Source organism: Pezoporus occidentalis, unplaced genomic scaffold (assembly GCF_034315485.1).
Source record: "Pezoporus occidentalis ecotype Australia unplaced genomic scaffold, CSIRO_AGI_Poc_V1 ctg5, whole genome shotgun sequence".
Classification (NCBI taxonomy): domain Eukaryota; kingdom Metazoa; phylum Chordata; class Aves; order Psittaciformes; family Psittacidae; genus Pezoporus; species Pezoporus occidentalis.
The window spans coordinates 13,992,088-14,004,591 of NW_026915835.1; the positions used below are offsets into that span (position 1 = coordinate 13,992,088).

General features: G+C 35.5%; 1 protein-coding gene across 5 annotated transcripts in view; it reads right to left on the minus strand.

Moving 5' to 3' along the window:
- Positions 1-12,504, minus strand: part of RBM26 (RNA binding motif protein 26) — a 54,226-nt gene that overhangs the window by 18,010 nt on the left and 23,712 nt on the right. For 4 of the 5 annotated variants that reach the window (XM_062636936.1, XM_062636934.1, XM_062636937.1 and 1 more), the window contains exons 10-15: positions 11,854-11,965; positions 10,893-11,052; positions 9,491-9,655; positions 6,080-6,211; positions 4,998-5,069; positions 1,873-2,001 (exon numbers count right to left, since the gene is read on the minus strand). In XM_062636936.1, the coding sequence (XP_062492920.1) occupies positions 1,873-2,001; positions 4,998-5,069; positions 6,080-6,211; positions 9,491-9,655; positions 10,893-11,052; positions 11,854-11,965 (770 nt within the window). The remainder of the gene's footprint in view (positions 1-1,872; positions 2,002-4,997; positions 5,070-6,079; positions 6,212-9,490; positions 9,656-10,892; positions 11,053-11,853; positions 11,966-12,504) is intronic. The other variant, XM_062636938.1, reaches the window with a different exon arrangement.

A 12,504-nucleotide genomic window follows, 5' to 3' on the forward strand; every position in this document is an offset into this window, starting at 1 on the left:
ACAAGAGTTTAAATGTGTAATGTCAGTATCTTGAAAGAAACTGCAAATCAAGTCCATCAATTAAAACACATTCTCCAGTACAGCTCCAAGCAAAAAGAAAATACATCCTGTTTTTTTAAATTAATGCGTTACCTAATGAAAACCATCTCTTTTGCATCTGACTGCTGTAACTTGGAAGTGACAAGTACTACCACCCAACCTGCTAAAAACAGAAACTTGACATTGCAATGGGCAAATCAAAATTAATTTAAACTGACAAATTTGTAATATATTTCACTCAAAAGGAGAAGCAAGAGGAAATGCCACAGCTGCTGTGCTCATTAATGCTGCTTGAGAAAGCAACTGCTTCTTCCTCTCAGATATAGAACATACAGGTCTTAGAAGGATACTTGCAGAAAACAATTAAGAGCTTTGATATCAACATATTTAATGGGACAAAAGAGGAGAGGAAGAAGATGATTTTGCACCTCTAGCTTATCAACTGGGATCAGACTGGAAGTAGATTATTTTATACAAAGAGCGTAAATGCACAACACCCATAAAAAGGAAATAGTAAAGGTTCTGCATGTCTTCCCAAATATTGACAGATTCTGCTGCATGAAATGTTAGTTTTGCAATCCCGTGTGCAACCTTTTTTCTGAAGGGAAAAGGAAGGTAAGACAAGGGGATGAATGCCAAGAAAAACTAGGGAGACATGAGGAAAGATGGGAGGGAGTCCCACAAAATCATGTTTTTCCACAAGTACTATTATACTGTAACAGAAATCTCTGAAGAAAGAAAGGAGCAGAAGAGCATATGAAAAAAGAGCCAGTCACTTAGCATGTCTCCAGTGTCTTCTCTCAAAACCCCCAAAAGCAAAAAACAAATCACCAAAACCCTACAGCTGTTAAGAGTCAATAATTTTATTACAAGGTTTTTGCCATTTCACAGGCATTTAGCATCTAAACTTGAAAGGTAAAGCTTCTATTTCTGAAAAACATGTTTGAGGGGGCAATTATTAAATGAAATCCCCAAATTAGAAGTAATTTCTCTAAAGTCTGAACCAATACCATAATGGACATGCAGTTATAAACTGCTATTTCAAATTATATTAGACATTAGTTACATAAGTTTACTAATAGTCTTAACAGTTATACTGATTTCAGTATGTCTGTTTGAATCCAACTTACTACTGAACTCTTACTTTGTAGTTTGAAACCAGCAAGATAAACATCCTGTATTTAGTTTTTCTAAATTAGAAGAATAAATCTGAAAAAAGGAGGCTTACTGGCCTTTTCTGAAAATTCTAAGCAAGCTAAATTACAAGTGAGCAAGCTATTCAAGGCCAAATGCATTTTTGTTGCATTTCCCCTCTAAGAAAAAGAAAAAACCTAGTACTACACAAAAAGTAAAAAGGATGCAGTAGACTTATAGTTTGGATATAACAAAATGCAGGGTCACACAGTTTTTAGTTTTCTCATGAGAAGAAAATTTTGGTCACAAGTACAAAATACACTGAGAATAAAGGCCAGTTTGATGTTAAAGGCCAGTTCCAGAAGGGCTTAAGAGAGAAGAATCGTGACTATACTATACGTCCCTTCTCACTCAATAGACAGTTCATGCCTAAACACAGAAATCCTGCTTGCAGGAAAAAGCATTTCACATTTTGAACTTGAGAGTTTTAAACCTGCTTGCACTGTCTGAACATACACTGAAAAAGCCTAGGAAAACCATGCTGAATTTTCTTGTCCTTTGAAAAGAAACCGTCATAGTGAATGTAATCTTTAACTAGTTTCATCTATGCTCTTGAGATGAATATACATAGTGTACTATCTCTAGTGGTCATGAGTTCCCAATCTTAGTCCATTTTATAAAGAAGTATATTTAATTTACCTGTTTTTTCTTCTGTGCTTCATTAGAGTCTAGCACGGAAGTGGAAACAACAGGCAAAGATTTCTGTGCTGCCTTCAAAGCAGCAGGGTTGTACACAGTTTTTGTCAAGCCAGTAGAAGTGGATAAAACCTATAGGAGGAAATCATTTTATTCTTTTGCCAGTGATTTTCAGTTTCTTTTTTTAAAAAACACGAGTGCTTAAAAATACATAAGCATCTTTTCTTTTGTCTGTTTTGATGATATGGAATATCAAAAATTTAGTGTAACAACTATATTTGGAGTTGTGAATGTTAAACAGTTTTTAAAGAGGCAGCATCACATCAGATATGTAAGGATTATAAGCATCCGTTATAAATCCTTTCCACTGAGATGTCCTATGTACTTCCAAGTTTCAAATACCTAAAATTTTAAGTAATTGAGCATAATTAAGGAAACAGAAGACTTGAGATGTTCCTGAGAATAACTGAAGTCTGTAATTTTTTGGCTTTGAGCTTAAAGTATAATTTTTCATGGCTGCATGTATTTTTTGGGCAAAAATTCAACACAATTTTAGAGACTAAGGTCCCAAGTAGATAAAATAGTTCCTTTTCATATTCAGTTTATGCAAAGCAGAGCTTGCACAATCAACAAGTAACTCAAGTACAGAGAAATCTTCAGTATCATACAGCAAAGGAAGAGAATACTATGTCTCTGTTCTCCTTCCTACATTTGTAATGAGGTATGAAATTTCTCCCTGACTTAGTGAGAACACAGTTGTCTGCTTTACAAGCTGTCTAGAGTATACTATGTAAACCTCACAATACCTGAAGATCTGGACTATTCTGTTTTCTTAGGATGTTCTTTAAGGGCATTAAGGCCGTAACAGTATTGACAAATTCATGGCTAAGTGCTGGAAATAATGTACGCATGATCTTGTCCAGCTTGTTGGCAAATCACAGCAATTATGCAACTGGCAAAATTTCCAGGAGTTTAAAGATACTTTATATATGTGTGGGAAATTAAAAGATACATGCAGAGTCTATTGGTCAACATGCACTCCATAAAATAAGACATGATGCTCACCAACAGAAGATTAAAAAAAAAAAAAAAAAAAAAAAAGAGGCACAAGAGACAGCCAGGAAACATTAGAAGGACAGAAAAGATCAAGAGATCACAAGAATTTCCAACAGGAATGCTTCGTATAAAGGGTTTTCACTTTGTTGTGCTATTTATCCTATTTCTTCCCACAGAGTACGAAGAGCAGAGAGAATAAAAATCAAAGGATGTTATAAGGTATTACGAAAGGTGATATAAAATGCTCTAAGCAGGCCATTAGAACGGAGATGAAGGAATTTCTTTTAAACTAATGAAAGCACATTAACATACGCATATCCAAGTCATACAGCTCCTATTACAGAGAAGCTTTAGGACAGGCTACATCACAAACAAACAGAAGACCAGGTAAAAACAAAAATATCTTTTCCTGAACTGTCTTCATGGCAGAGTGAACCATGCTTCCTTATCTCCTATAATTAAGGAAAGATGCCACAGCAGATTACCTGCATCAACTAATCTACATGAGCAGGAAGGAACACATTAACATCTTCTACATCTCTTACTACTATTCAAGAGAAGAAATAATGTAATTCTTCACAAGTTCATAAAACAGGTCAAACCAAGTATCAGAACCCTACTAAAAATGCCAAAGTAAACTGCTGCTTCACAACCAGTCCAGTAAACAGCCCAGAATTTACTCAAAATCAGTCTGTACTATAAGACAGAGCAGAAAACCATTTTAGCATGGATTTACTATTTGTGGGAAAAAAGTAGTTTAGGATAACTCAACTCTTGTGGAATAAGAAAGAAAAATTTCGACTCAAATTGAAGTAGACTTCTTTATTCCTAAAGTAAGTATATAGTTCATATGCAAAATGTACTTGAGAAATTCAGAATTTATCAGATTATTCAGAAATTCACAAACTGTCTACAGGATATTATTCAGAAATATTATTCAATATTATTCATTGATATTAAAATTATTGAATATTATTCAAGCTGTCTAGAGTATATTATTCAGAAATTCAGAAGTAGTTTATCTGCAACTAACTTAGGGCAACAAGTATGCAACTAATCAAGAACAAAATATACGCAAGAAGCCAAGATGAATGCATTTTGGTGGACTGCTCAGTTTGAAATGAGTCAGAGACATCCTCCTATATTACAACTCCACATTAAATATTATTACCATTGTATGCTAAGTACAGCACTGCATCTTTGGAGCTAATTGTATTTGTTAGATTACACTAAATGCATTATAAATGCCATACTGTAAGAGGGCACAGGGGACATGGGACATGCAGTGGATGCCTCATTCAGATCAAGCCAATTCCCAATAGAATAGATAAATACACCAAGGCAAAGGGATCTTGTTACTTGGTAAAACTTGCTGCCTTTCTACCAAAGGTCTTCACAAATGAATATTAAAAACACTGGGAAAGCCTGACCCCCATAGTGCTAAACAGATCTTTAAACATATATCACAAACTTTGCTGATAAAGTAAACACACCAACAACTCTGTTTTGAAAATTGCAACCACCTGGAAAACACATAATCCATAACCACCTTTCCCACCTTATGTCTCCTTTGTCCTGCCTATACTGATTAACTACCACTTTTATCTTTCCACAACTACTGCAAATTTTAAAACCAAGTAAGGGTAAATATGTTTACAGCATTACCTTTTAAGAGGCACAAAAGCACCAAAACATTTTTATAGAAAGTTTTTATACAGATTCATATGCGGTGTCAAAATGTATTTATTTTTAAAATTTATTTCTGTATTCTCCTAACAACTAAGGACCCTGGAACATACCTAGTTATCTTCATGACTGAATGAAACCTACTATAGTAAAACAAAACCCACAGAATAGCAGCTTCTGACCTAACATGGCTTTTTAATTCTTACACTCATTTAGCCATTTGCTAAGCTGAGGTTTGATATACAGTATTTTATAAGACTAATATTTAATAAATAACTTTATTCATAGTTATGAAACCAAATTAATATTGATATCAGGGTTTTATAATAAAATTAACTCTACTGAAATTAAATGTGAGAGGAAGAGAATATGAGATATTCTCTTACCTTTTCAGTTGTTGGAATAACTGGCTTTGACACAAAACCCAGTCTATCCTTCACAGATAATTTAGTCACATTCTAAGAAAGCAAAAACAAAATTATAGTACATGTAATTTATGAAGTTTACTGTTTCCTATGTAATTGCAAATGTCAGGAATTCAGAAAAGAGCATTCAACTAATAAAGCAACAGACTTTTTACCAAAAATACAAGAAAAATAATTAAAGCAGTTGCTGAAATGAATTTTCGATATTTGACTGTAAGATAATATACATCTATAAGTAGACTGGATAAGACAAAGATAACCCCAAATTTGGAATAGAAGATTTTACTGCTTTTTTTTTCTTTTTTTTTTTTGCAAGAAGTCCATGACATGGTGGCCAGCAGAGGATTTACACAGGCCTTTTTAATGCACTTCAGATTTTGTGGTTTACAATCTGCTATTTGCAGGTATCAGTTGCTGAAAGTTGTCAACTGAATTTAAACTACAAATGTTCTGAAGCATGGTGGTCTTCCTTTTCAGATGTAAAATTAAAGCAGTGGTACAATGCTCATAAACAAATACTTCTAAGATAGTAAAAATTTAAAGGCTATTTCCAATGGGAGTAACATGCCAGACTGTCATTCATATTAGTACTGTGGATACATTTTCCCTTTTATTAAGGGTGATATACAAATACTGAAAATAGTTTTAGATGCTGAACACCAGTCTCTAATGGTTTTAGCTTTTTAACAGACATATTATTAAAAACAGGTAACTTTCAGTTCATTGGATAGAAAACAACTTTATTTTGCAATATGAAAACTGCAATTTAACACAACACTACTGAAATATTTTCAGAGGTTTTAAACTAAGTAAAAAGCCATGATACTAAATACTTAACACTATGCTTGGGTAAGAAAACCAAATATCATTGCATTGAAGAAAACTTTAATATCAAAATATCACTCACTATCAAATTAGATGCATTTATTAGTAGTAAATGTGTACTTGCACTAAATGAGTAACTGTAATGGATACATTCAGGCAGTATAGAACCTATTCTAGAAAGAAAAACGTGTAACTAATTTTTTTTCTTTCATACATACCTGAGCGACTTCTGTATTGGCACTCTGTGCTTCTGCAGGTTCAATATTACTTGCAGGTACTGGACCTAATCGCTCCTTGACAGACTGTTTCACTACTGGTAAACTGGGTTGCTGAACTAAGGGTTGTATTACCTGTAACACCACCCCACCCCCAAAAGAGCACATCATAATATTAACAAGAAAAAGCTGTTACACACGTAGTTCAACAAATACACAATGTAATTTTTGTAATGATATTTAGATTTACACTTGTTCCTTTCTATCATTCAATAGCTTTTTTACCTGATGGCAAAAATAAACACTTCATGAGATTTAGGATGCTATACTGACTATTTCTGTAGTGCGTACAGTAATATCTATTTTGCACTTGCAGCTCACAGACGCAATCAAACAACTATTATCTCTTTCTGTTAATCACATCTCCTTAGACCATCTTAATTTCCACCTGTTAGAAGTGAATACAAGGTAATAAGCAGTCTTCCGATTCCTTTCACAAATCTTTCATCATCAACCATTTACTTAGGGAAAGGCAGAATGCAAACATGTATCATAAAGACACTGCTTTTTACAGCAATTGTAACTTCTCATCTGCTATGCATTTAACTACAACAGCATAGAAAAAGAAAGATATGAACGACATGCACTCATGAGACGAAGGAGAAAGAAAACAGAGCAGCTAATCTTCAAACCTACCATAGATATGCCTCAAGAGGTAATACCTTGCCTTTTTTTTTCTTTGACAGAAACATTAAACACTTATGCTCCCAACCGAGCTTCCTGTCATATTTATGACCCTCAGGAGGTCACCTAACACATCCCTCCACTCCAGGGCAAAATCAGCTGTACCTAAGCCGTTACTGACAGTATACATCAATCTAGTTCTTACAGTCTTCCAATGAATTAGGTCCTGTATCACCTCTCCAGCCAAAAGTATTTCAGTATCCTTTAGCATTAGAAAAAGTTTTTTAACATCTAACCTAAATTTCCTGCATTGCTTTTTAAGCTAAATACTTCTTGTTTTAGCTACCACAGATGGAGAGCATATTTCTGCTTCCTGGCAGAAGCCTTTTATTTGATGATTTACTATGGCTGACTCCCACCACCTTTACTTAGTATTTCCACTCCTTTCAGAATTTCCACAGTAAGAATTTTCTGAAGTAATCCTGCTGAGGAAACAGCAATCCTCAAGAAATTGTGGAGCACGAAATACTACTGAAGGGACAACTTAAAAGCCAACTGACTTTACACTGCAAAAAATTCGAAAGTCTGTCTTTAATGCCTGATGGAAAAAATCTGGCTATAAGCCATTATAAATACAGGCAAAATTAATTCAGCTGTAATTAATACACCAGAAATCTTGACAAAAATTCAAATACTTACAGACTGTGAAGTACTTTAAGAGTTTCCATAGTACTTGTAGATATAATATCAAATATTACTTTCAATGCAAAGGGAAGTAAATATTAATGTTCCTGAATGGCTTATGAATTAAAAATACCTGCTTACTGGCTCAACAATTTGATAACTTATATTTTCAGGTAGAAGAACACGAAAGCATTGCACTTCAAATATGAATTTCCCATTTACATTGTTCTTGTCACTGTGCACCCTCTATCACCTATTTAAAATTGATGTTTTGCAAAATAACAAACCTACAGACCAGGTGTTTGTTCTAAAATACACAGTTAATACTTCAAGCTGTAACAGCATAATCAGCAAGTAAGTTGACTGCAGTAACTGTTCAAGCTGTCCTTCTCAAGAGAGATGTTTGTATGAATACAAACGACATACTCCACTGCCCTCTTCTGGCTGATGAGATAAATGTCAGGCTTAGAAAATAAACACCATTTGGATAACACTAGTTCATATCAAGGACCAAGGATATTTACAAATTTGATTCCAAACTCAAATCTGAAGGATGGTAACTGGGGAGACAGTGAGATAGCTGTTGTTAAAACTGCATTTTGGTAGATAAAAAGCAGGGCATTTGTTATAAAAGGAGGAGAGAAAGCAAACTGTTAAAATGTCCTACAGCAGGACTGTTACGGAAAACCGGGTCACTGATTCTGAATGACAATGACATACACCATCTAGAGAAAGGAATTCAAAATTTAGAACAGCAGCTGAAAGAAACCACTAACAACTCATTTGCTCATTATATCAGCATGTATTAATAAGTGAAAGTTTCTTCTACATAGCCTCCCTCAAGTTTTTCTCAGTGTAGAATGTGTTGCTCCACGGCTGACAGCAAATCCAATAAAAGAGGATACACAGGTGTGTGTGACTTACTACACACCGGGAGCTAACTGACAAGACCCAGTAACATACAAGACCTGGGAGAACCCAAGCTTCCTCTTACATCTGAGTAGAACCACTATGCCTGCTAACAAATCTGATTTGGCTTGCCACAGGTTATGAATCTAAGTTCCACAACAATAATTGCTGTTTCATATTCTTAAAAAGTTGCCAATGCTGCTATGCACATCACAACTACCAAGCGGTGCTCCACTGTGCAATTCATTCCAGTTCAGCTGGAAGGGACCTATAACAAACATCTAGTCCAGCTGCCCGACCACTTCAGGGCTGACCAGAAATTTAAGCATGCTACCAAGCATATTATCCAAATGCCTCTTTAAACACAGAGAGGCATGGAGCATCAGCCACCCCTCCACAAGGACTGCTGCAGTGTTCGACTCCCCACTCGTAAAGAAATGCTTCCTAATGTCGCCTCTGAACCTCCCCTGGCACAGCTTTGAACCATTCCCATGCATCCCATCACTGGATGACAGGGATATTAACACCTCCCTCCTCACTTCAACAAGGTAAAGTCTCCCTGATCCATCCCTGCAAAACTAATCTAACACAACTCTTCTCTTACACTGTTGTTTGTATGTCCTCTCTGCATACACATGTATGCACATCTGTATATACGTATACACATCTTTGTGTAAAACAAATTGTACTGCTTCTTTCTACAGCCGTATACGTGCTCAACAGGAAAGCAAAAGGGAAAAGACTGGAAAAAAACAGCACCTTTTGGAAGAAAACAGAGATTATCTTCCAAGAACAGATACATAACTCTTTCTTACGTTCGTAAGACAAGACTATACTAGTTAAAGGAAAATACATGTTATTCAGCAGGCAACAGGATCAAATCTTGCTTCACATGAAATGACAGTGGAATTCTCTGTAAGCGACAGAAGGAGTTTCTTTAAATACCTTCAGTCTTATCAACTCCTGAACCTTGTACTGGGGTTCAAAGAATCTACAATTAAAGGGTAAGCTCTGGAAAAGAAGTATGTGAAATATTCATTATTTCTGAAGTACTTAATTTCCTTATTTTTTTTTTTTAATGTTTAAAAGACTGCATTTTACATAACATTGTAGACAGAATAGAGTTAGATCCTCTACCTTCTGTGTGGTAGTCTGGATTTGTGGTGCACTGCCTTCTCGATGCCAATAAACTTTAATAAAGCGATTATTTAATACTGCTTCTGTACTTGATATAGCTTTCTTTGCTTCCTCGTGTGTGGCAAACTGAATGAGGGCACCTTCTGGATCACCTTGATATGCAACCTAAGATTTAGAACAGAAAAAAAATTACTGCATGTAGGATTTTCATTTGTGCCTCAATTATCATAAAATCACTAGTTTCAAGGCTCAGAAGCTTGCAAGTTAAACTCAGTATGGGTCACTAGATGAATACTTCCCATTCATGATTCTGTTTGAAAAGCCTGGTGTCAAGAAGTAATCTTGAGATTAGGCTACTAAACCTTCAGAATAGTTTTAACAACAAACTTAAGTCAAATACTTAAACAGCCAAACAGTATTTCTAATTGGGAGTACGAGTAGTTGTTTGAAAGAAGAAGGATCACTGAAGTAAACTGCTATGAAAAACACATGGGTCTAGTATCAGAGCTAGATGAAGTAGTTCATTTTGGTTTTCCTCCTTTGAGGATTAACAGAGCAAATAAAAGATTTTAATTCCCTCAGTGTTCAGACAGGCACAGATTTATTCTGTACTGTATCAGTACACACAGACACATTGTATTACACTTCTTTTCAGCCTCTCAGTGCAAACAAGAAAGCCAACATAAAAACATAAGTTAGCATCTGAAACTTTTGAGAATGAAGCATGATGGAAGATCAGCCTGAGCCCCTCAGAGACTTGGTCTGAAATACTGACATTACACATACAGCAATTAATATGTAGTATCAACCTAAAGTCCTAGTTCTTTGCACCTCTTCCCTATCTTTCTGTAATTGTTTGCTTATTTCTATTTATAAATGTGGGTCACAGATACAACAGGAAGTAACTACAAGGAACAAACTGCCTCCACTATGGGACTAAAAAGTAATTACATCACAAGGACTTGCTGGATAAAAAAAGAGAAATTGTAAACACAGAAAACCTCTTTCTCAAACAAACAAAGAACAACAACAAAAAAACCCCAAACCGAAACAAAAAAAAACCCCACCACCACCAAAAAAAAACCAACAGTGTTTATAATATCAGATCAAAACTTGAGAAAAGGGGCGAAGGAACACACACTCCCAATCAATTTTCAATGTTTTCAACAATATATCTGAAAAGTCTTATCTGTGAGGAAAACATCTGTTTTAAACCACATTTCATTTCTGCTTCTTCAATGACAATTCCATGAAAAACAGTAAGATCATGTTTAAGAAACAAGTTAGGCAAATAGTGAGAACAGTTTCAGGGAATGAGTTAAAACACAACTGGCATTCTTCTTTTAGCAACTACATTTGTCACTAAGTTGAAGCCTACTGCCTTCTCTTTGTGGACTCTTACCTGCAAGTTAACCAAGTTGCCAAACTTACTGAAGTGCTCATTAAGTTTGCTGATATTGTTAAGTTCTGGGGGAACTTTTCTCAATTCAAGTTTCGTATTTTCATTTCCAAACTGCACCTTCTTCTGGAAACCTGGACTATTTGTTCTATTAAAATTTTGCCTGCAACAAATAAAAATCAAGCCAGAAATCCATAGCAAGCTAGAAAACACAACTTTAAATTATATACACTTACACAGGAACATGTGTGTGTGAGACAGAGGCTAAAAAAAAAAGAAAAAAGGGGGCAATTTTAGGGAAGTGTAGAAGAGTACAGCATACAAGCCCATGCACCTGCAGTTTTCTCCATTGATACTCTCAGCACATCCCAAGGCACAAATCTGTGAGACAATTCACAACTATCTGCTTGCGTCATTAAGTCCCGATTTCCACACTGCTTCCCTCCAAAAACAGTTGCTCACCTATTCAATGGAATCTCCCCACTAAGGGTTCAAATAACTATTACTTCAAGGCTCTCCTCAGTTCCAGTAATCTCTTCAAATCCCTTCCAATTTTTGTCACCCCAGGTATACATGGACACTAAGCACTTAACCCTGTATTTTTGTCAGTAACATACTCGGCAACTCAAACCAAAGCAGCAATGATACAATTCACATTTCTAAACTAAAACCAGTCATCTCTAACTATCACACTGCAGCTCCTCTGTTTCTTAGATAATTCCAATTTTCAGGGAGTAAATCTTGGGAGTAGATCCAAAGCAACTTCAGCTATCTCTATACTGTCTTTGAGAGAAGGCAGTCAAATGCAGATCACTCTACAGCACAATTTATTTTAGTACAACCAGCTTATTCAGTTTAACTTGCTTGCAATTTATATAGACTTATGTTTCACATCACAGAAATGCGATTTATTCCAACAATGTATTCCAACTATTAAGCCAACCTTGTGTTAATGATCACTCACTTGTCAAACCAAGTCTTCTTTGTAGGAACTCCAGCATCACCTGCACCAATTGTTCTTTTCCTGGATTCAGCATCTACCACTATTCTCATACTACTTTTATTAGGAGGTTTTTCTGTAAACAGATGAAAATATTTTACTTTTTTTTTTTTTCATTTTCTGTGTATTTGATTGGAAAAAGGTGTTCTGCTCACATTGAATTTACATTGAAAACTACAGTTGTTTACTTTGAAATTATGACGATCCTCACTGAAACTGAATAAAATCTTGGTCACAGACTTCTCTTAACTATCAAAAGATGCTGTGATAGACTAGAACAGCTAATAGCTTTCATTTTGTCACAGTAACATCACACATAGGAAAATAAAAGAGGTGTGACAGAAGGCATCTGCCTCAAGATGACTGCACCTGACAAAGTCCCATAAAATATTCTGAGGCTCACACCATTTCTGCTAACACCTCCATTCTACCACTTGATGGCACGCACAAAAATCCTCATGACTGGAAATGCACAGTACTCAAGGGCACTAACGCCCAAGAGAAAATTTAAGGATGAGGTGGGAGAGGAGTCACTCCTACTGAAGAACAGGAATCATACTGAGGGACTCCTTGCTGAAAATAGACTAACAGAAACATAGTAAGATAAAATCAAAT